The 22,948-nt window shown below is 35.6% G+C and overlaps 1 protein-coding gene across 4 annotated transcripts in view; it reads left to right on the top strand.

The window, feature by feature from the left end:
- Window positions 1-22,948, top strand: part of PTPN2 (protein tyrosine phosphatase non-receptor type 2) — a 130,225-nt gene that overhangs the window by 92,635 nt on the left and 14,642 nt on the right. For 3 of the 4 annotated variants that reach the window (XM_037025726.2, XM_037025731.2, XM_037025723.2), the window contains exons 4-7: window positions 326-424; window positions 4,643-4,780; window positions 17,916-18,125; window positions 19,524-19,676. In XM_037025726.2, the coding sequence (XP_036881621.1) occupies window positions 326-424; window positions 4,643-4,780; window positions 17,916-18,125; window positions 19,524-19,676 (600 nt within the window). The remainder of the gene's footprint in view (window positions 1-325; window positions 425-4,642; window positions 4,781-17,915; window positions 18,126-19,523; window positions 19,677-22,948) is intronic. The other variant, XM_037025735.2, reaches the window with a different exon arrangement.

Genomic DNA, 22,948 nt, shown 5'->3' with positions numbered 1-22,948 from the left:
GACCCATACTGTCTTTCCTTTGGGCAGAATCTTGCTTGATATTTGTTTCTACTTAAACATAGTTCTCCACCCTCAAATCTGAAAGCCATCTTCTAAGTCTTAAAAATTCCTTTTCTACCTAAGTAAATAAAAGTTGGTTTTGATCATTTTTACCAATAATCCTAACTAGTACTGCCCTATTTTTTAATTCGAGTGGATTTAAAAGCCTTGATTTACTTATTGTGATCCAAAATATTGTTCTCAAACCATAAGCATACTTGAAGGAGTTTACTTTGAGCCTTGCTACATTTTCTTTCTCTTACGTCCTTATTCTCTGTTCTCACAGGGTCCACTTCCAAATACAGGTTGTCATTTCTGGCTCATGGTGTGGCAACAAAAGACTAAAGCAGTTGTCATGCTAAACCGAATTGTGGAGAAAGAATCCGTGAGTAATACTAAATAATTACAACTTAGTGTACTTCCTGTGATTAGCTGATAGGTGTTTTCATATTTCTTTTCAGGTATTCATTAGTTTTGGCCTTTAATTGCTAAAGGTTAGTGGTCAGGGTGTTTCTGACCAGAAGACCTAAAGAATTATTTTCCTTTCTTACCTTACGTACTTAAATAACAGACCACTGCCCTCCAAGATACAAAAATACTGAAACAAACACTCACTAGTAGTGATGCAGAGATCTTTGGAATCCCTAGGGTGTGTTAGAATCTTTACAATTTATTATTATAAAAATCTTGGAAATTTTGTGAAAGATTAAAGTGACAGGGTTTTACCTTACATTTTTATTGGCTCTTATGTTATTAGACAGTAAGTGTGGGAATGTGTGCATTTATTGAAATTTGAAGTACAATCTAAAGATTGCTAATTAATGGTGCAGCTTTTGTTAAGCCTTTTAACTGCCATAGCTTTAGATTTCTTTTCTGTGAAACAAGCAGATTGAAAAATATTGTCAGTAAGGTCTCTTGTGGTATTTAAAATCTTGGACTCTGCTACTTCTTCAGATTCTTGATTCTTACTTTTTTTCTAAATTCATAGCTGCTGGTTTTTCAGTGGTGGTGAAAAAATTTCCAGTCTATTTCAACTAAGGGACATTGACATACAATATCCAGGAGTGTCAGCATAGTTGTTTAGTAGTTTTTCATGGTTTCTAATATGATTTAAAAATTAAGTGATTATGACATTGTCAATTTGAGCGATTTGAGCAGCACTGTAACTAGAATTTATGTTTCATCCCTCATTTTGGAGTATAATTACTATATTAATAAGATGCCACCAGAAATAAGCAATCATATTTATGGTGGTTGGATATATTCTTAATAAGATTCAGGTTTAATTATTTTAGTGTAGATAACTTCATGGGTGTTTTTTGTCAAGAGATCCATAGTGTCTGATTATCTTTCTTTTTATGATGTTAGCAGCCATTGTTGGTCAGTGCTTAATTAGTTCCTTAATTAATTAAGGGTCACAAAATAGTGATATTCCAATCTTATCCCTTCTTGAGTTTTTGTTGGAAAACTTCTACAAAAGGAAACCTCCCATAAAAATGTTAATCTACCACTTTTATATAGGAAAAATCAACTTGTCTTCAAAATAGAGTTTATTCCCTCCTGTCCTCTGTGGTGACCAGTTGGGGTTTTTTAATTGAGGGAAAGGGTGGGAGGGGATCAGTTATTATGAACTCACAGACTTAAACATATTTGATTAATTTTATTCCATTGTAGTTATTATCTTTATTTGTAGTCAATTATCCCTTCATGTGCTAGCAGGAATATCTTCAAATTGGGCCCTAAGTCTTTTTAACACAAACCTAAGAGTTTCTTGCTATCTGGAATGACTGCATACTACAGATTCCTCTTAAATTCTTTATAAAAATTAGCCATTTCTTGAAGAAGCCTTGGTTTCTTTTTAATGGGCAGTTGTATTAGATCACAGCTAAAATAGGACTGTTTATTGCTGCTTGGTTGGTCATTGTTTTTAGAGATTTTTGGTGAACAGAACTAAGGAAAAATATGTTTCTGTGATAAGGTAACATACCTCAAGAGTCCATACTGATATTTCTGATTCAAATTTAGAACTGTAGGGTTGGCTTAAATAACCCTTTCTAACTTTTATCTGTTACATCCTTTTTCCATACCATGAATCCTCATTCTCAAAGACATTAGGGATATAGAATATCTTATAATGTCTCATTTACTTTGTCCCATTTACACACAAAAAAATTCGTAATAACAGTATCAACTTAGTATCACCAAAATACTTACTGACCATTCTCTTTCTGGTTTTTTTTTTTTTTTTGGTTGTACTTACATTGTCAGAGTATATAGCATACTGTAGCTCTTTCATATCCCTTTTTAAATCTTAGTTCTGCATGTAAATACATATTTTAATATTCATCACCAGTTTTTGTTGATGTCTGTCCGGTTGTTCTGTCTACACCTCATTCTCCAGTGGATCCTAAGGAAGGACTCATGGGCATCATAGTCCCTGATTTCTTACTTGTTGATGACAGTTTATTTGCTTTCTAAATGCTTAAAAGTCAGTTTGGCGGGATGTAAAATCCTTGGCTCACATTTGCATTTTTTGAGCAACTTAGATATAGTACTCCATTTCCTTCTTGCATTACAAATTACTGTCAAAGCCAAATAGACATCTTACTTTATTTACTTTATAAGTCACTGCTCTTTTTATCTAGGTTACCCAAAGGCTTTCTTTTTCCCCCTTCAAATCCCATTAATTTTACCAAAATATGTCTTTGTGTTGGGCATTCAGGTCAGTTTTTCTAAGTACATGCTCTTTCAGTATGTGATTTCAATTTTTTTCTTTTTTAAAATAAAAAAATACTGAATTACACTTGTTAGTATTCTGTTCCCTTGCTTCTTGGGTCCTCCTATTATATATGTTAGATTTCTTTTGTGTACTTTATATTTTTCATATTTTCTCTAATCGTATTTATATCTCCCTTCATTTCTTTTTTATTTAAAAAATCTCCTCTTCCTCATGACTGGTTAGCCAGAGACGGGTAAGATTCCTCAAGGGAGGAACAACCTAAGACAGGCACAGTCACAGGGAGGCCATCAGGTGAGAAATCGGGGAACAGTGGTGAAGCTTAGAACCTCACCCCCCCTGTTTTGAGAGAAAGCTTCTGCATCCGTGGATGTTTTATTGCCCTTGTCTAGCTCGGATTAGCACATAGTCTATAGGCACACACATGATCATCTACAATTGCTCTCTTACAACACTAAACTATGTTTTCTACGTTTATCTTGCATCTACCTACCACTTCAGCATTTTATTAAAAATAAGAATAATAATAATAAAGGGAGAAATGTGGGATCCACATATAAATCAAGTATAAAAATCAAACGAATATTCATATTTGACTTGATTGTTTATAGTTCATAATGCGTGATCAAAACCGATGAATGCCCTTGTACTGTTCACCATGTAAGAACTTATTCACTATGTAAGAATTCATTCACCATGTAAGAACTTGTTCATTATGCTTCAGAAGATTGGAGACTGACGAGAATTAGGCTTGAGATGGATTAATGATTGTGCATTGAGCATTGACCCCCCCCTATACAGAATTTTATTGTTGTTAACAACCATTTGATCAATAAATATGAGAGATGCCCTCTCAAAAATTACCATAGGATGTATTTCAAAAGTACTGGAGCACATTTCTTCTCCAGAATAGTGACATTTCTTTCAATAAATGAATAAAAAGGATGATGTGCTCAGTAAAAAAAAAAAAGATCTCCTCTTCCTCTTCAGGCATTCTCTGTTGTGCTTATTCACACCTCTGTTCCTTTTATTTTAGTCTTCATTTCTGAAATGACGTGTTCTATTATTTCTAATGTTTTTCTGTCTTTTGTCACCTCATTTCTGAGTGTTATGATTCTCATTTATGCTCTTTGACTTTGTATCAGTTTTTCAATGTCTGCTAGGATCTTTTGAAGTATTATATCATAGTATTCATTTGTTTTGGAGGCATTCTTATTGTTTGTTAGTTGTAGATATTTGTGATTTGGGAAAGGAGAAATGGCCCTTTATTGCTTCAGTCTGCTGGCTTCATAATTTGGCTTTTGGGGAGATGCTTTTATTGTCACAAATGTGAATTGCATATCAAAATGTGACAACTTTAGGTAAAGGGGGCTTATCTTCCGGTTTTCTCCCTGACTTTAGTAAGTAAATTTGCAATGTTATTTATTTATAGATATGTAGTATTTAGTAGCAGATTTATCAGTATTTCTGAAAAATACCTGTAAAGAAAGTTTTTTCAATACTGTTTGAAGATGAGATTCTTATAAAGGTTAATTTTTTAGAAACATAAAGTAGATGTCAATATGATGTTAAAGTATAGATTGTAATGCTTTAGAAGTATGAAAAAATCATTTTTATTTTATGAGCATAACTGTTTATAGCTTTGTAAATGTAAAAGTTACAGGAACATTTTACACACCTTTTATAAGATGTAAATCTTATTAAGATATGTTAAACATAAAATATATTGTGTCTGTTCTTAGATTGGGATGCTTGAAAAAAATATAGCATGTATAGCAGGTGTATGGTTTGTTTTTCTTTTCCAACTTTTTTGGTTTCATTATTCCGTAAACGTAAAAAAAATCACATACATATTCTTAAATTTAGGTTAAATGTGCACAGTACTGGCCAACAAAAGACGACCGAGAGATGCTGTTTAAAGAAACAGGATTCAGTGTGAAGTTCTTGTCCGAAGATGTGAAGTCATATTATACAGTGCATCTTCTGCAATTAGGAAATATCAATGTAAGACTTTTTATGCCCAAAATATTGGACTTTATATGATGGCTTTAAAAATTGTTCTTTGTTACTAGATATAAAGTTTGGGGCAGCATATATATTTTGCTATTATCTATCATAGTATGTAGTCATAACCACTTTGTTCCTATATGTGGTAGTTCTCTGAGGACTCTCAAGATCCCTGGAAACTAGGAATTTTAAATTTAAGGCTGATATTTGAGGATTGAAAATATTTTATTAAAATTACTTAGAGTTTAAGAGAGAAAACCTTTGAATCAAGCCACCTAGATTCAAATCCCATCTCTACTAAGAAAAGTCTTTGGGCCTGTCCCTCAGTCTCTCTAAGCCTTTCCTCATTTGTAAAATGGAGATTATAAAACCCCCTTTGCAGGGCTGTTATGGAGATCAAATGAAGATGTGTATGCAAAGCACAGATGCAGAATAGGTGCCCCATAAACCACAGCCCTCAGTACTTACTAACGTTGAAAGTAGCAGGCTATTCAAGAAAATAGCTTAGAAGATTGTTGTTAATTAAATGATTCACCATGCAGAAATTTGTCCTTACTGAATTGGGAAATGGTGAAATATTTAGCGTATGGTCTCAACAACTTAAATGGAATTTTTCCAGAAATAGAAGAATCGTTCCTTGGTGCTTGGTTGAGATGCATGTACATAGTGGGTTGTGAAGCTGCCATTGTCAATCAAGCTGGGGATCAAGACATTTCTCCCCCTTTTCCCATTTACTTCTTTTGACTTCTTTCACTGTAATTAGAATAACTAGAAAATAGGAAATGAGACTGATTCTGAGATGCTATTAGAAACTAGGAAAGCTAGAAAATATGAAAATGTTTGTTTGCCAAACAATTACTTCAAGAATTTATCTGGTCTATAATGTGAGAGATTGTTTTGAACATAAAGTGAATAAAGTAATTAATGTTTGATCATTACCCAAAAAAAAGCTTTAGAGAGAAAAGAAGGAAGACGTGTGTTTGTGTGTGTGTGTGTGTGTGTGTGTACACACACACACACACACACACACCCTTATGATTGATCTCTTTGACCACTTCTGTTTTATTGCAGTGTTAGTACAGGTGCATATGTGCTTAAGAAGGCCCAGGTCCAGCTTCTCTTGACATTCATAACTAAGCTTATTATGCGATCTTTTAGATCATTTAAGAAGGCTCATAGTTGAGAATTATAAGACTTAGATTTACTTACAAATTTACCTTTCTGTGTTTATTTTGTACCAATTATTCTATTAACATATGTCTAAACCTGCTTTGAGATACATCAACAGTTTATTGGATACCAGACTGTACAGTGCTCATTCCCAAAAACAGAACTGCATTTCCATAAACTTCTCATGGTTCTCTGAATCATATTTTCTTGGTATTTATCCCAGGTACCTCATCCTCTTATGGCATTAAAATTGATTTAGATGGAGAAGGATATAGATGTTTTTCCCTCTTTTTGAAGCCTGTCCTAATTGATAATTGATTATACCTCAAATAAAAATTAAATAGAATGGCTTTTATATTTTGTTTATCAGTTTGCAAAGCATTTAAATAAATATATCATTTGACCCTCAGTATTCCTGTAATGTAGGTAAATATTCTTAAAATGTCTGTATTTCATATTTTTTTAAAAACCTAAAATTTTCTGAGTTGTAGCATTTTTTCCATAGATTACCCAGCTAAGTGACAGACCAGAACTCAAATCCCAGATCTCCTAACTTTTAATGACATTGGGCTAAGTCTTTTGAAAAAGATGCTAATTGTTATACAGGAAGACTCTTTGTTCTAAAGCATCTTTCCACAGTTGAGACCACTACATGAGCTAGCCAACCACTATGTTTTAGTTGCTGACAACTCTGATTTCTTAGTGGCCTGGGTTCAGAATCCACCATAAATAAATACCAACATTTTGCTTATGTTCTACTTTACAATGTTTAGTAAGAACTAGGAATGTTAGAATATTAAAGTAGCATTTCAGTATGAGAAGCTGAATTATATTTGGTTAAATGTTTCGACTGGAACTAGACTGCCTGAGTTTAAATCCCAATTCTTCCACTCCTGGCTGGCTGTCTGATTAGTCCCATTCCTTAACCTCTATGACTCAGTTTTTTCATCTACGAAGTGAGGATAATGACACACCTACCTAATAGGGTTATTATAAGGATCAAGAGAATTAACACTACAACAATAGTTACTAGCTTTAGTTGAATGTATGTTTTCTTTGTAATATTCATGAATTGGAAAGGACTGCAGGAGCAAAGCAGTTGAAAAGAACAAGTTGAGGGAGAAAGAAATAACAAAGGAGCAAGAGATGGTAATGAAGTAGGGGACTGTGATAGCCAGCCTCACCTGCACATCAGTGTTGATGCCTGATCTGCAGAGAACCAGTTTGCTTCTAAAGGAATGTAGCTTGTATTTATTTACAGATTTGGGGCCAAAGCTCTTGTCTATGCAGGCCTTTCTGTTAGAGACCTCTAGTCTAATGGAGCAATAAAGCTGCACACCAGGAACCCTTTCCAGTGTCTTTATTGGAAGTAGGAGTCTGAACTTCTGCCCCCAAATGAAGAGATTCCATTTTTGCTTTTAAAGTGGCTACATTGCTTAATCTGTATAGATAGTTTTGGGAAGTTTCTTCTTTTTTTTATTAAGGTATCATTGATATACACTCTTATGAAGGTTTCACAAGAAAAACAATGTGATTACTACATTAACCCTTATTATCAAGTCCACCCCCATACCCCATTGCAGTCACTGTCCATCAGTGTAGTAAGATGCCACAGAGTCCCTGCTTGTCTTCTGTTTGCTACACTGTCTTCCCTGTGACCCCCCACACACCATGTGCAATAATCATGATACCCCGCAATCCCTTTCTTCCTCCTTCCACACCGACCCTCTCCCACCCCTCCCTTTGGTAAACCCTACTCCCTTCTTGGAGTCTGTGAGTCTGCTGCTATTTTGTTCCTTCAGTTTAGCTTCGTTGTTATATATTCTACAAATGAAGACAATCATTTGGTATTTGCCTTTCTCTGCCTGACTTATTTCACTGAGCATAATACCCTCTAGCTCCATCCATGTTGTTGCAAATGATAGGATCTGTTCCTTTCTTATGGGTGAATAGTATTCCATTGTGTATATATACCACATCTTCTTTATCCATTCATCTACTCATGGACACTTAGGTTGCTTCCATATCTTGGCTATTGTAAGTAGTGCTGCAGTCAACATAGGGGTGCATATGTCTTTTTGAATCTGAGAACTTGTATTCTTTGAGTAAATTCTGAGAAGTGGAATTCCTGGGTCATATGGTATTTCTGTTTTTAGTTTTTTTGACAAACCGCCATATTGCTTGCCATAATAGTTGAACTAATTTACATTCCCACCAGCAGTGTAGGAGGGTTCCCCTTTCTCCACATCCTTGCCAGCATTTGTTGTTCCTAGACTTTTCGACAGTGGCCATCCTAATTGCTGTGAGGTGATATCTCATTGTGGTTTTAATCTGCATTTCCCTGATAATTAGCGATGTGGAGCATCTTTTCATGTGCCTGTCGACCATCAGAATTTCTTCTTTGGAGAATTGTCTGTTCATATTCTCCGCCCATTTTTTAATCGGGTTATTTGCTTTTTGGTTGTTGAGGCATGTGAATTCTTTACATATTTTGGATATTAACCCCTTGTCAGATATGTCATTTACAAATATATTCTCCCATACTCTAAGATGCCTTTTTGTTCTGCAGATGGTGTCCTTTGCTGCAAAAAGCTTTTTAGCTTGACATAGTCCCATTTGTTCATTTTTGCTTTTGTTTCCCTTGCCCAGGAGATGTCTTCAGGAAAAAGTTGCTGATGTTTATATTCAGGAGATTTTTGCCTATGTTTTCTTCTAAGAGTTTTATGGTTTCATGACATACATTCAGGTCTGTGATGCATTTCAAGTTTACTTTTATGTATGGTGTTAGACAATAGTCCAGTTTTATTCTCTTACATGGAGCTATCCAGTTTTCCCAACACCAGTTGTTGAAGAGGCTGTCATTTCCCCATTGTATGTCCATGGCTCCTTTATCATATATTAATTGACCATATATGCTTTGGTTTATGTCTGGGCTCTCTACTCTGTTCCATTCATCTATGGGTCTATTCTTGTGCCAGTACCAAATTGTCTTGATTACTGTGGCTTTGTAGGAGAGCTTGAAATCGGGGAGCATAATCCCCCCAGCTTTATTCTCCCTTCTCAGTACTGCTTTGGTTATTCGGGGTCTTTTGTAGTTCCATATGAATTTTAGAACTGTTTGCTGTAGTTCATTGAAGAATGCTGTCAATATTTTGATAGGGATTGCATTGAATCTGTAGATTGCTTTTGGAAGGATGGCCATTTTGACAGTATTAATTATTCCTGTCCATGAGCTTGGGATGTGTTTCCATTTATTGGTATCTTCTTTAATTTGTCTCATGAATGAGTGTCTTGTAGTCTTCAGGGTATAGGTCTTTCACTCCCTTGGTTAGGTTTATTCCTAGGTATTTTATTCTTTTTGGTGCAACTGTGAATGGAATTGTTTTCCTGATTACTCTTTCTGCTAGTTCCTCATTAGTATATAGGAATGCAACAGATTTCTGTTTATTAATTTTGTATACTGAAACTTTGCTGAATTCAGTTTTTTGATCTAGTAGGTTTGGAGCGGATTCTTTAGGGTTTTTTATGTACAATGCCATGTCACCTGCAAACGGACAGTTCATCCTTGTCTTGTTCCCGATCATAGAGGAACAGCTTTCAGCTTCTCACTGCTAAGTATGACATTGGCTGTGGGTTTGTCATATATGGCCTTTATTATGTTGAGGTACTTGCCCTCTATACCCATTTTGTTGAGAGTTTTTATCATGAATTGATGTTGAATTTTGTTCATATCTTTTTCAGCATCTATGGAGATGATCATCTGGTTTTTGTCCTTCTTTTTGTTGATGTGGTGGATCATGTTGATGGATTTTTGAATATTATGCCATCCTTGCATCTCTGGAATAAATCCTACTTGATCATGATGGATGATCTTTTTGATGAATTTTTGAATTTTGTTTGCTAATATTTTATTGAATATTTTTTCATACATGTTCATCAGGAATATTGGTCTATAATTTTCTTTTTTTGTGGTATCTTTGCCTTGTTTTGGTATTAGAGTGGCCTCCTAGCTGAGGTATTTGCCTCCTAGAATGAATTTGGGAGTATTCCCTCTTCTTCTACATTTTGGAAAACTTTAAAGAGGATGAGTATTAGGTCTTCACTAAATGTTTGATGAAATTCTGCAGTTAAACCATCTGGTCAGGGTGTTTTGTTCTTTGTATTTCAGTGTTGTCTGTAGTGATTTTTGCTTTCTCATTACTGATTCTGTTTATGTGTGTAGACTCTCTTTTTTTCTTGATAAGTCTGGCTGCAGGTTTATCCATTTTGTTTATTTTCTCAGAGGACCAGCTCCTGCTTTCATTGATTCTTTCTATTGTTTTATTCTTCTCAAATTTATTTATTTATGCTCTAATCTTTATTATGTCCCTCCTTCTACTGAATTTGGGCCTTATTTGTTCTTTCTTTCCTGAGGTAGGCCTGTATTGCAATATACTTTACTCTTAGCACTGCCTTCGCTACGTCCCACAGATTTTTGTGGTGTTAAATTATTGTTGTCATTTGTCTCCATATATTGCTTGATCTCTGTTTTTATTTGGTCATTGACCCATTGATTTTAAGCCTCCATGTGTTTGTAGGCTTTTTCGTTTTCTTTGTGTAATTTATTTCTAGTTTCATACCTTTGTGGTTTGAGAAGCTGGTTGGTACAATTTCAGTCTTTTTGAGTTTACTGAGGCTCTTTTTGTTGCCTAGGGTACTATGTATTCTTAAAAATGTTCTATATGCACTTGTGGTATATGATCTATTGAAAATGTTCCATGTCCTCTTGGGAAGAATGTGTATCCTGCTGCTTTTGGGTGTAGAGTTCTGTAGATGTCTGTTAGGTCCATCTGTTCTAACACATTGTTCAGTGCCTCTGTCCCCTTACTTATTATCCATCTGGTTGATCTGTCCTTTGGAGTCAGTGGTGTGTTGAAGGCTTCTAAAATGAATGCATTGCATTCTATTTCCCCTTTTAATTCTGTTTAGTACTTGTTTCACACATGTAGGTACTCCTGCTTTGGGTGCATAGATATTTATAATGGTTATATCCTCTTGTTGGACTGACCCTTTATCCTTATGTAATGTCCTTCTTTGTTTCTTGTGACTTTCTTTGTTTTGAAGTCTAATTTGTCTGATACAAGTACTGCAACTCCTGCTTTTTTCTCCCTGGTAGTTGCATGAAATATCTTTTTCCATCTCTTCACTTTTAGTCTGTGTATGTCTTGGGGTCTAAAGTGAGTCTCATGTTGGCAGCATATAAACGGGTCTTGTTTTTTTTATGCATTTAGAGACTCTTTTGATTGGTGTATTCAGACCATTTACATTTAGGGTGATTATTGCTAGGTATGTACTTGCTGCCTTTGCAGGCTTTAGATTCATGGTTTCTAAAGGTTCAATGGTAATTTCCTTACTATCTAACAGTCTAATTTAACTCACTCAGTACACTTTTACAAACACAATATACAGGTTCTTTTTTTTCTTTTTCCTCCTTCATTCTTTATATATTAGATATCATATTCTCTACACTTTGTCTATCCCTTGACTGACTTTGGGGGTAGTTGATTTGACTTCACATCTGCTTAGTAATTAAGTGTACTACTTTCTTTATTGTAGTTTGATTTCTTCCTGTGACAGCAATTTAGCCTTAGAAACACTTCCATCTATAGCAGTCCCTCCAAAATATACTGTAGAGGTGGTTTGTGAGAGGTCAATTCTCTCAGCTTTTGCTTATCTGGATTGTTTAATCCCTCCTTCAAATTTAAATGATAATCTTGCAGAGTAGAGTATTCTTGGTTCCAGGTCCTTCTGTTTCATTGCATTAAATATATTGTGCCACTCCCTTCTGGCCTGTAAAGTTTCTGTTGAGAAGTGTGATGATAGCCTGATGGGTTTTCCTTTGTATGTGATATTTTCTCTCTCTCTAGCTGCCTTTAAAAGTCTGTCCTTATCCTTGATCTTTACCATTTTAACTTTTATATGCCTTGATGTTGTTTTACTTGGGTCCCTTGTGTTGGAGATCTGTGTACCTCCATGGCCTGAGTGACTATCTCCATCCGCAGATTGGTGGAGTTCTCAGCAGTTACCATCTCAAAGACAGTTTCTATCCCTTTTTCTCTCTCCTTCTGGTACCCCTATAATGCAAATATTGTTCCATTGGGATTGTTCACACAGTTCTCTCAATATTCTTTCATTCCTAGAGATCCTTTTTTCTCTCTGTGCCTCAGCTTCTTTGTGTTCCTCTTCTCTAATTTCTATTCCATTTACCATCTCTTCTACTTCTAATCTGCTTTTAAATCCATCCATTGTATGTTTTGTTTCTGACATGGAATTTCTCAATGATTGAATCTCCATCCTAAATTCGTCCCTGAGTTCTTGAATATTTTTCTGTACCTCCATGAGCATGTTTATGATTTTTATTTTGAACTCTCCTTGAGGAAGACTGATGAGTTCAGTTTCACTTAGCCCTCTTTCTCACGTTTGTGTAATTTTTTTTTTGAACTATGTTCCTTTGCTATTTCATTCTTGTATGTGGAGCCCTCTAGTGCCCAGAAGCTGTACTCTCTGGACCTGCTCTGCCCCTGGAGTGATCATGGGGGTCACAGGGGAGTAGTGCTGGTGCCTGGTGGGAGGAAAGAGCTGTTTCCTGCTTCTGGCTTCTATGCCTTGTCTCCACTGTCAGAACCATTGAGCCGAGCACATAAGCCTCTGTGGTTTGCATCTGTAGTTGCCGTAGGCAGGGCCTCCCTCTGGCTGGCCTGACGCCAGGGCAGGGACTGCAGGCTTGCGAGCCAGTGCCGGCAAGCCAGGAGGAAGGCACCACAGGCTGCATATCATGATGGGGGGGCCTCCGAGCTGAATAGCCAGACAGGAGGATGGAGTGCCTAAATCTCCTGAAAGTTCCCAAAGTGCTGGACTGAGTGCACTTGGACAATTTTGTCCACCTATCCTTTCTCCTGCACAGCAAGCTCTGTGCAATCCTTGCCTCTTTAGCAGCCCTCTCACCTTTAGGATGTCTCTCAGACCGCCCACCTTTCTTTTGTCCCAGAGCAGCCTGATGTGAATCCCTGTTTTCCACAAATGGCTGGAATCTCAGTCTCTCCAGGTATTCCACCTGTCCTAGCTTTCCAGCCCCACTAATCACCAGAGCACCATGCAATTTAGGTTTGTGCTCCCAAAGCAGATCTCCAGGGCTGGGTGTTCAGCAGTCCTAGGTTTCCACCCCCTTTGCATACCATTTCTCTTCCTCCCACCAGTGAGCTGGGGTCGGGGAAGGGCTTGGATCCCACCTGGTCATGGCTTTGGTACGTTACCCTGTTTCTTGAGGTCTGCTTTTTTCTCCAGGTGTATGCAGTCTGTCACAACCTTCTTTCCTGTTGCTCTTTTAGGATTAGTTGTATTAACTATATTTTCATATTATATGTGGTTTTGGAAGGAGTTCTCTATCTCACCTCTCACACCACCATCTTTAATCCCCTCTCTCTGTTTTGGGAAGTTTTTAAAATATAAGGTCATCCAGAGAATTTATTTCTCTTTTAGGTTTTTCCTTTTTGTTGTCCTTCACTATTTTCCATAATATCATTTAGCCAGCTTTATATTTATCAATTTCCAGGAATACTATTGTAATGCTGACTGCCTTCTATTTCTCTGACCCTGTAGATTTGCCCAAAACAGGTTTAAGTGCCAAGTTGTTATGATGCTTGGCTGGGATTTGATTTGAAATGGTTTAAACAGTTTATCCCTCCTGGAATGTTCCTCTTCCTTTTCTGCCTGTATGTTACACATCCTTCAGTACCACCTTGTGGCCATTTCTTCATATAGCTCTTCCTTAATATATCTTGGTAAATGACACATCAATTCATAACAGCTATGATCTTCTATATTCTCTACATTATACACCTCTCCATAATTTAAAGTTTAGCATTTTGCTGTCTTATTCAGTACTTGCATATGTATTTTTTTGACTCCATAACAAGATTCTGACTCTCCATGGGGAGTCCTCACCTGTTATTTTGTGCTGCCTCTGCCATTGCATTAAGTACATTTGTTAACCACAGTACACGTGGTGATTATTCTGAAACAAAAGCACGATTCTCCCACAATGCTCTAAAAATCCTTCTTTAGCCAATGCAGAAGTCCTTGACCCAGCCCAGCTTGATCCTCACCTCCTAGTTTACCCTCATCTCCTTCAGGCACTCAGGATGTGTTCTTGCTAAAAGACTTGAAACTTCTCAGATAGCTTGTCCCTCTACATATTGCTTTTCACTCTGCTTACAACACCGGCCCTATGGCTAACTATTCCTGTCCCTCCCTCCTCCTCCTGATCTGGTGAGTTCTATTCATCTTTCAAAATAAATTACTGTAATCTTAATATTTAACACAGATGATATAATAATCCTGGGAAAAATTGGTGAGGGACTGAATGAGGGCAGAGACATTGAGGGTGCAAATTTGATGTCAAGTCTGTATTAGTAATAGAATTGACAAACTTTGCTACTCTTTATATGTTGAAGAAATATGAAGTGAAGAGAGGAGAGGTTTATAATTGATTGGAGCTTATGAGGGGCTACAATAAAGGCAATTAAAATAAAATAAATGAAAAATTATTGTTTCAGAAATAGCCAGTATCTATGAAGCATTTACCACATGCAGGCATATGTAAGGAACTTTACATTCACTATTTCATTTATTCCTCACACTAGACTTACAAGGTAAGTACTGTACTAACCCCAGTTACATTGATGAAATGGGCTTACAAAAGTCTTTAGGGACATAAGCTTGGTACTTTACATATATACCTAAAGTGTGAAAATAATTGGGCCTGGAGCCTCGAGCTGCATAGATTTTTAGTAATAATTAGAAAAATTTTAATTTATATATTGATAATAGTTAACTTGAATTTGAATGACTTTAGATGGCATATACTGATAGTGCCTTAAGCCTAACAGTCCCTCATTGTCTTATATCTCCTCAACTCATAGATTATCTTCCTGGCTTCTATATTGAATGAGTTTGATAACCTTATTCAGAGGCCTTAAATTTAGACTTCTCCTTCAAAAAATGAGATTTTGCCTTCACAAGAATGGTGAACCACTAACATTTTTGAGCAGAGTGTAGTATACATAATGCAATGTTTTACGAAGAAAATGTGGCAGGCATGTGTGGAATATTCAGCTGGAGATGGGGACAGCTACAAACCTGTGGATAGAACCTGGCTGTGCATGGGTTGCGAGGCTCAGCTGTGGGAAGTGGGTAGAAGGTACTGACTGGGCATCACAGAAAGTGAAATGATGTGCCTTGGTGACAGAGAAGGAAAGGTGTTTCCACAGTTTAGAAATAAGGAGTTTGTCAAATACAGTAAAGTCTAAAAGTAGAGCTTGATTGGAATAAAGATGAATTTTGTTTCAACTCTCTGTCCTTTGACAGCTCTTTTTTTCTCTTCTCACTTTTTTCCCAGCATGAAAAAAAGGGAAAGGAGTCCCTTTAATTCATATAAACATTTCTTTTATACTACAGTAGTAAACATACAGATCTTATTGCCTCATGTGGTCTTTTGGGAATTACATGATTTTTGTGAGTTGTGTTTTTTTTACTCTTGTGTCAGCAGGGTTAAATTAAGAAATTAACCTTGCAAGTGCTTTAGTCTGGTTCTATAGGGGAAGAAAAATATGGATTTACAAAATCTGTTAGTGAGGAACACTGTATTACATAGTCAGGAGCATTTCTGGGAACTTGCTTAGAGTATCCCAGACAATGTGACCTGAATTTGAAAAAATTCAGACCACTTGTCTTGAGTCAAAAATCATATAAGCAAAGAAAAAGCAAGCATTTGCTAACGTTTGTGGGGCAACCATACATTTTGAGCTAGAAGGTAATGCCATAATTGAGCACACAGACAGATAGGAACACTGAGAGCACAGTACACATATGCACTGGATCCACTCCTCCCAGACCTTTGGTGTTCCCGCAGGTCCACATTGTACCTTGTTTAGGAGCATATGGAGCAAGTCTGGCCCTGCTGTGTATGGTCGTCAGTACTGCAGGTGTGATGACCACAGCAGGGCGGCTGTCTGGGAGAAAAGGGGTTAAAAACACCCACTGGACTCTTAGACCCCATTATAAAGGATGACTTTAAGTTAACTCCACTCCTAGGCTAATCAAGAGCCAGCTTCTTCAGCCCATTCCAATGTTGGTATTGTGTTGTTACATTTATGGCTTTGTAAAAGGAAATTACATACAGTTTAGTCATCTTAATTTGGAATGTTTTAAATACCTTTTATTAATTCAATAAATTTAACCCCTTTTTAGATACAGTAAGATACAATCTTTTTGGTGTACAGTTATGAAGTCTGAAAATATATTCAGTTGTGCAACAACTCCCCACATTAAGATACAGATCAGTATCATTTATATCACCTTGCAATATTTTTTTATGCTGTCTGTGTACCGTCAACCCTAACCCCCACTCCTAGCTTCCGGCAACCACTGACCTGGTTTCTATTCCTTTAATTTTGCCTTTTCCAGACTATCATAAATGAAATCATGCAATATATAACCATTAGAGTCTAGCTCCTTTCACTTAACATACTTAATTTGGAATTTAAAGGAAATGTTTTAAAATCTTCTCATTACAATGATCATTTTAACTATTTACAGGGAAATCTTCTAGTATATTGAGAACCTATGGATCACAGAATATTTGGAATTATAAAAGCTGAATGTTAAGAAAAATTAGTTACTTAAAGTAATTAGAAAATTTTTTCAGTTTCTGCACTGCATTTTATCAGTGTTATACCTCATATAACCAAGTCTTGGACTTAGGAGTCTTAGTTTCTACTGATAAAAGGGAACATTTATGTTTAAGGAAATGAAAGCAACTTTAAGTTTGAAAGTTTTTATTGAAAGGATGCTATAGTAATGTTCAGCTGTTAGCCATTAGAAATGTCATTTTTTTAATGTTACTTCTGTGGTTCCTCCCTGCAGAAAAAAATCCTATAGTAAAACTGAAAAATTGTACAAAGACATGTTAGAGGATGACTGCTTCATTTACAAAAATGAGGAATATTAGGCACATAAGTGCTCCTTGGGGCAAAAAGCAATTGGCAAAAGCTAAGAAACATTTTCATAATGAGTTAGTCAGAAATAAAGATCTTCAGGAATATCCAGAAAGTGATAGAGAATGCCAGGCAGGCTTTAAGAGACAGAAAACATTTAGCATGTTGGTAGACCATTTTAGCATGTCAGCAAAGGCATATAAACAGTTTTGGAATGGAAAGGATTACCATGGGGAAAAGCAGCAATTAGAAATGGTATTTCAATTAAAAATGTAAAGATTGTTTCTTTAAATTAATTCTTGAGTTGTACCTCTGTGCTTGTGTAACAGAATCTGAAAGATAATTCATATAATGGAAAAAAATATATATTTAAAAACCTTTAGAATTTTTAAAAAGGAAAACATTAAAGAATGTGAACTCATACTGGTAGAAATTATTTTTTAAAATAGAAAAAAAATCCACTCCTTAAGATGTATGAATTAAAGAAAATATTGGCAACATGTAAGGAACAGGTCAGTGGTTCAGACCCAAATGCTGCACCAGATTGCTGCTTTAGATCTCGGCTCTGCTGTTTTCTAAATGTATGATGTTAGGTAAAGCATTTAACTTTTTGCCTCAGTTTTCTCATCTAGAAAATGGATTTTAATAGGATTGTTGTATGGATTGAGTTAATACATTAAAGGCTTCAAACATGCTTGCAAAATAGTAAGTATTATAGAAGTGTTAACTATTAATAATATATTCCAAATTCTTCTAAGAACATCTTCCCAAACTTGTGTAAGCGATGATCAAAAATTAAATGAGAAATCATGGTACAAAAAGTCCATAAGGATTAAAAGCATTACACAAAACACGTAATCTTTCTGAAGTTGGTTTTTAAAAGAAAAAAAATTAGAACTAACTTTTCCCCCTTGATTTTCACTTTTTAGACTGGGGAGACCAGAACAATATCTCACTTTCATTATACTACCTGGCCAGATTTTGGAGTCCCTGAATCACCAGCTTCATTTCTCAATTTCTTATTTAAAGTGAGAGAATCTGGTTCCTTGAATCCTGAGCATGGGCCTGCAGTGATCCACTGTAGTGCAGGCATTGGGCGGTCAGGCACCTTTTCTCTAGTAGATACCTGTCTTGTTCTGGTAAGTGCTTCTTCTGATTTAATTTTAGTCTTGTTTACTTTTTTGTTGTTTCCGCTGGCAGAAGTAAGCTGTAATGTCACTCTCCCAGAACTGTGTTTTTTAGGCTTAAACTTCTGCCTTCATTTATATAAAAACATAAAAATTTTATTTATATCCTTTCAACCGCCTCTTATTTGTGACTGGTGGGGCTTCATCCAAGGTGACTCTAGAGATATCCAAGAAGAATTCTTTTTTTCCTGGTAGCTTTATATTACAGAAATAACAGGCTCCCATTGCCCCCATATTTCAAATATAAACTGATAAATAATGCAGAATTACCTCCTCTCTGGACAAGTACTTCCTTTCTTTGGCCTTGGTTTCCTTGTGTACAAACTAAGGAAAATGATAGTGTTTTCTCATGGGGTAGTGAAAATTAAATGAATTACACTTAGAACACTTAGAATAGTCCCTGGTATTTTCTAAGCACTCAGTAAATATTAGTGTTGACATTACTTCCTGGAGATTACTGTCTGTTCCTCCAAGGGCTGTATTCTCTCTCTGCCAACCCATTTCCCAGCCCTGGCCTGGATACACGCCTATGCTTTTTCTCTCTTAGGATGTCCATATTTCCTTACTTCGAGCATATGGCACTTCTAGGTTATAGGAACATTTGAGTCTGAACAGATGTGCTGTATTATTTTACCACTCTGCCTGTATAAAGTATACTTCAATAAAAAAAAATTGGATTGTTGCATTTAAGTGAACTTTGACATGTTTAAAAACTCTAGTGTCTATTCTGTTAATGATGAATATTAAAACTGGATTGTGCCTATTTCCCCCCAAGCATAACTTCAAAAACTTTTTCTTTTTTACTTGGGGTGAGGAGGGTATGGTGGTTGTAATACCAGATCAGTAGTCCAGGGCTGGTGCAGTGGCTCCAAAGTGTGGATCTAGGCTCTTTCTGTCTTTCTTCTCCACCATCTTTAGGTGGCTGCTGTATGCAGACATAAAAGGGGGAAGGTGCTGGGCAAAAAGACTTCTGCTAAAAACTTCTTTATAAAGAAAGAAGAGCTCTAATCTCAGTGGATTTATCCTTACATTAAGCTAAAACTGGTCATAAATCCTTCCTTACACCAAATACTGGCCAAAGTGAATGACATTAGTGTGATTGATTTGGAATCAGTTGTGAATCTGCTAAAGGACCACAAGTCTTCCATCTACTACTCTAGCAGTTGAGGTGTGGGGATGATGGCTGGATTGGGATGGCTGTTTGTACATAGAGATAACAGCTGCAGTGGTAACTTTTCCTTGTTCTTGATAGGAACAGCACATAGCAAAGCTCTTGGTAGTTATCCTATATTGCTTCTTTCCTGGACTCTTAACCACAAAAGGCTTGAATGATTTTTACCTTTCTTGCAGATGGAAAAAGGAGATGATATTAACATTAAGCAGCTGTTACTGAATATGAGAAAATATCGAATGGGACTTATTCAGACACCAGATCAACTCAGATTTTCATATATGACTATAATAGAAGGAGCAAAATTTATAAGGGGAGATTCAAATATACAGGTAAACTTTTTTAGGGGAAAAATAATACCTGTGTATTCAATATGATTAGCATCAAATAACTGTACTTCATTTAAGCACTTATCTTCTCCCTTCTGAAAAGTATATTTACATTAATGTGGTAGATCCAGCTGGCCATCTTGAAACTATAAAATTAAAGCTCACTTATTCATGTATACCTCAGCTTTGTGTTAAATCCTGTGCATTACTTAAAAACCCTACTGGGAACAAGATTTCATTGTAAAAATAAAATCTTCAGGTAAGGGGGGTTTAAACATTTAAACATTAAAATAAATCAGAAAATTTAAGTACTTTTATCCCATTAAGAACTAGGCCTGGGATTAGAGAATACTTAGTTTATATAATAGATATTTTTATATACAGATAGTTTAAAATGATGAGCAATGAGTACCTAGGACGGGCATAAAGAAATTCCAATAGAATGTTATATTTTCTCTGGTTGGTAGATATATGCTCATGAAGATATTTTTATTCCACATTTGTAGAAGCTAAGGTCAAAGACTGATTATCAGAAGTCTGTGTTATATACTAATGGAAAATGTAACACAGAAACAGAAGTAACAACAGACCCCCATTTCTTGTCTAATCTAATCACATAGTATTAGACATAAGTAGATAGAATCTCTTTCTTCATCTTTTTCTTTTATGAACACATTTACTAGCTGTTTACTGTGGTTATTAGCAAAATAGGAATATAGTGGATAAGCCTTCTTTTATAACTTAGATCAGACCATCTGTCATAGTGGAATTAAGTGTAAGTAGTTAAGTGTGATCAGACCATCTGTCATAGTGGAATTAAGTGTAAGTAGTTAAGTGTTGTATAGATTTCAAAGACATATTAAAATACTCTTAAGCAGTTTTATTTATCAGTGTCTATCTTTTGTTCTGATCATTATTAAAGTTTTTCCCCAAGTCTTTAAAAAGCATTAAAGAATAATTTTTAATGAAGAGAAATATATAACTTACTCAATGCCATCAGTAAAATACTCAAGATGTAAATTAAGCCCAGGAAACATGAGACCCTACTTCAGAAGTCAGACTTTGGGAACATTGAGTTTATTTGTCAGTGAACAGTGATTTAGGAGAGGTAAAAATTATCTCAGATATTTAAGATTATAAAAATGTCTCTTTCTTTAAAATTTTATCTCAGTGATCTGCTATCATTTAAAGCTGGAGTTTAAAAGAAGTTTTATCAAAATTTTCCACACTTTTGTAGCATCCTTAGTTGCCGTTCATTGCTTATTTCCTGGTGGTTCTTACATTACAGACTGAGCAGCAGTAGGAAAAGTGTGCTGTCCTTTGGATAGTATTCTCCTTCGACTTTATATTTTTTCAAGTTTTGTTTCTTTAGTTTTAGAATGTATATGGACTGACTTTGAGGATCCTTTTCACTGGAGAGATGAGGTCTATGACACAGTTTTCTGTGGTCTTTATTATTACAACAGTGCAGTTTGTGGATAGGAGGAATCTTCTTCTGTTCCAATTTATCTGGTATGGTGTGGCCATCAGATTCTCAATGAACATCATTAGCACCCCATTCAAACCCAAGGCATTTTCTGCCTCTATTCTAGATAGGACAGTGTAAGAGTTTCTGTATTTTTCAGGTGTTCAGGATCATTAATCATTAAAGCCTATTACCCCTTTGGACAGGTCAGGTACCACAGAAATTATTTTAGCAAGGCTCTAATAATTTATTTTGTGCTGTAAATTCTGTTTTATTATAAAAATAATGAGAGTATGTTGGGTATAAAAGTTCAAAGAATGTGAAAGTATGTCATGAACAAAGTTCTCATTAACTTAACACAAATTTTGGCATGTTTGTATTCTTCTAGGAATGTGTGTTTATGTACATGGATTTGTTTACATAGATATTTTTCTCCCAGAACTCCACTGTCCAGTACTATAGCCATAAACGACATGTACTGTTGAGTACTTGAAATCTGGCTGGTTGAATCCATCCTGCTTAAAGTATGAAATACACACCAGATTTTAAATATTAAATACTGGGGGGAAAGTGTCTGAATAATTTCAAAAATATTTATTATATGTTCAGATGACAATATTTTAATATACTGCGTTAAGTAAAGCATCAGTAAACTTCATTTTTTTAACATGACTGGACATTTTAAAATTATATATGTGGCTCTCATATTTCATTGGATAGTGCTGTACTAGAACTTTAGAACAGAAATCTAAAAAGAAGTAAGGTTCCCTACAATCTTGTACCATAAAACTTTTCTGTTACAAAGATATAGTGTCACGCTGTTAGTGTAGAAACCCCAAACTGTCTGAATAGAACCATGGCCCATAAAAGTATCCCATTTGGCATATAATGATATGATAGCCAGTTTATAAAAAGAATCTTCTTTCTCTACATCTCTGCCTCCTACTCTTTGCCTCTAATTTTGGGGAAAAATTAATATTTGTAAGAAGAAAGAAGATAACTTCTACTTTGAGCATGATGGCCATAGGAATAGGGGGAGGACTTCCTGAACCTCTGTATCTCCAGGAAACTGTTCAGTAGCACTTGACCCGTGTAATTCTTCATTTCTGGTACTTTTTTCTAAAGGGGACATCTGTCTTCACCTTCAGTATTAATTTAGATTTATATGTTGTGAGTGGTATTTTCATTATTGAATGCAGTTTAGTTTTTCTGTGATGATTTCTGGCATGTGTGGATATAAAGTGATTTAGAACTTGTTGGGATGAAGGAGTGCTATTAATAATCACATCTGAAGTGGTTGTATCTAAAATCAATAAATATATGTATATAATTATAATCATATAGCATGCATTCATTTATAGAAATCTCCAATAACCTTGACCTAACTAGATAAATTTAGGTAATTTCTAGTTGTCTCTAATAATATAATTTACCTAATATCTCTCTTGGCACAACGTTGGGCATAAATATACAGTGTAATTGCTGGTATTATCATATATTTATTAGCACACTCCCAGTATCAATGCTGACAGTAAATTTTGCAGAGTAAATAATCCAGTTTGGCAATTGAGGATTGATGCTGTAAGCTTTTTAGCTGGTAATTTGACATGACTAATAAAGTATTAACTAAATGACATATTTTCTAACAGACTACAGTGGGTTTCAAGTTAAATTATGTCATTTTAACTGCTCCTTTGAGGGACTTTATTCAGTGAGAAATGGGTGGAGTGGGATTGTAGGCAGTATATGGGTTATTGGCCACAGCAACATGCAACATAAGAGAGTATAGTTTAACATGAGTATAGATTAG

The sequence above is a fragment of the Manis javanica genome, chromosome 9 (genome assembly GCF_040802235.1).
Source record: "Manis javanica isolate MJ-LG chromosome 9, MJ_LKY, whole genome shotgun sequence".
Classification (NCBI taxonomy): Eukaryota; Metazoa; Chordata; class Mammalia; order Pholidota; family Manidae; genus Manis; species Manis javanica.
The sequence above is the reverse complement of the archived record's forward strand: the minus strand, read 5'-3'. Positions and strand labels throughout refer to the sequence as shown.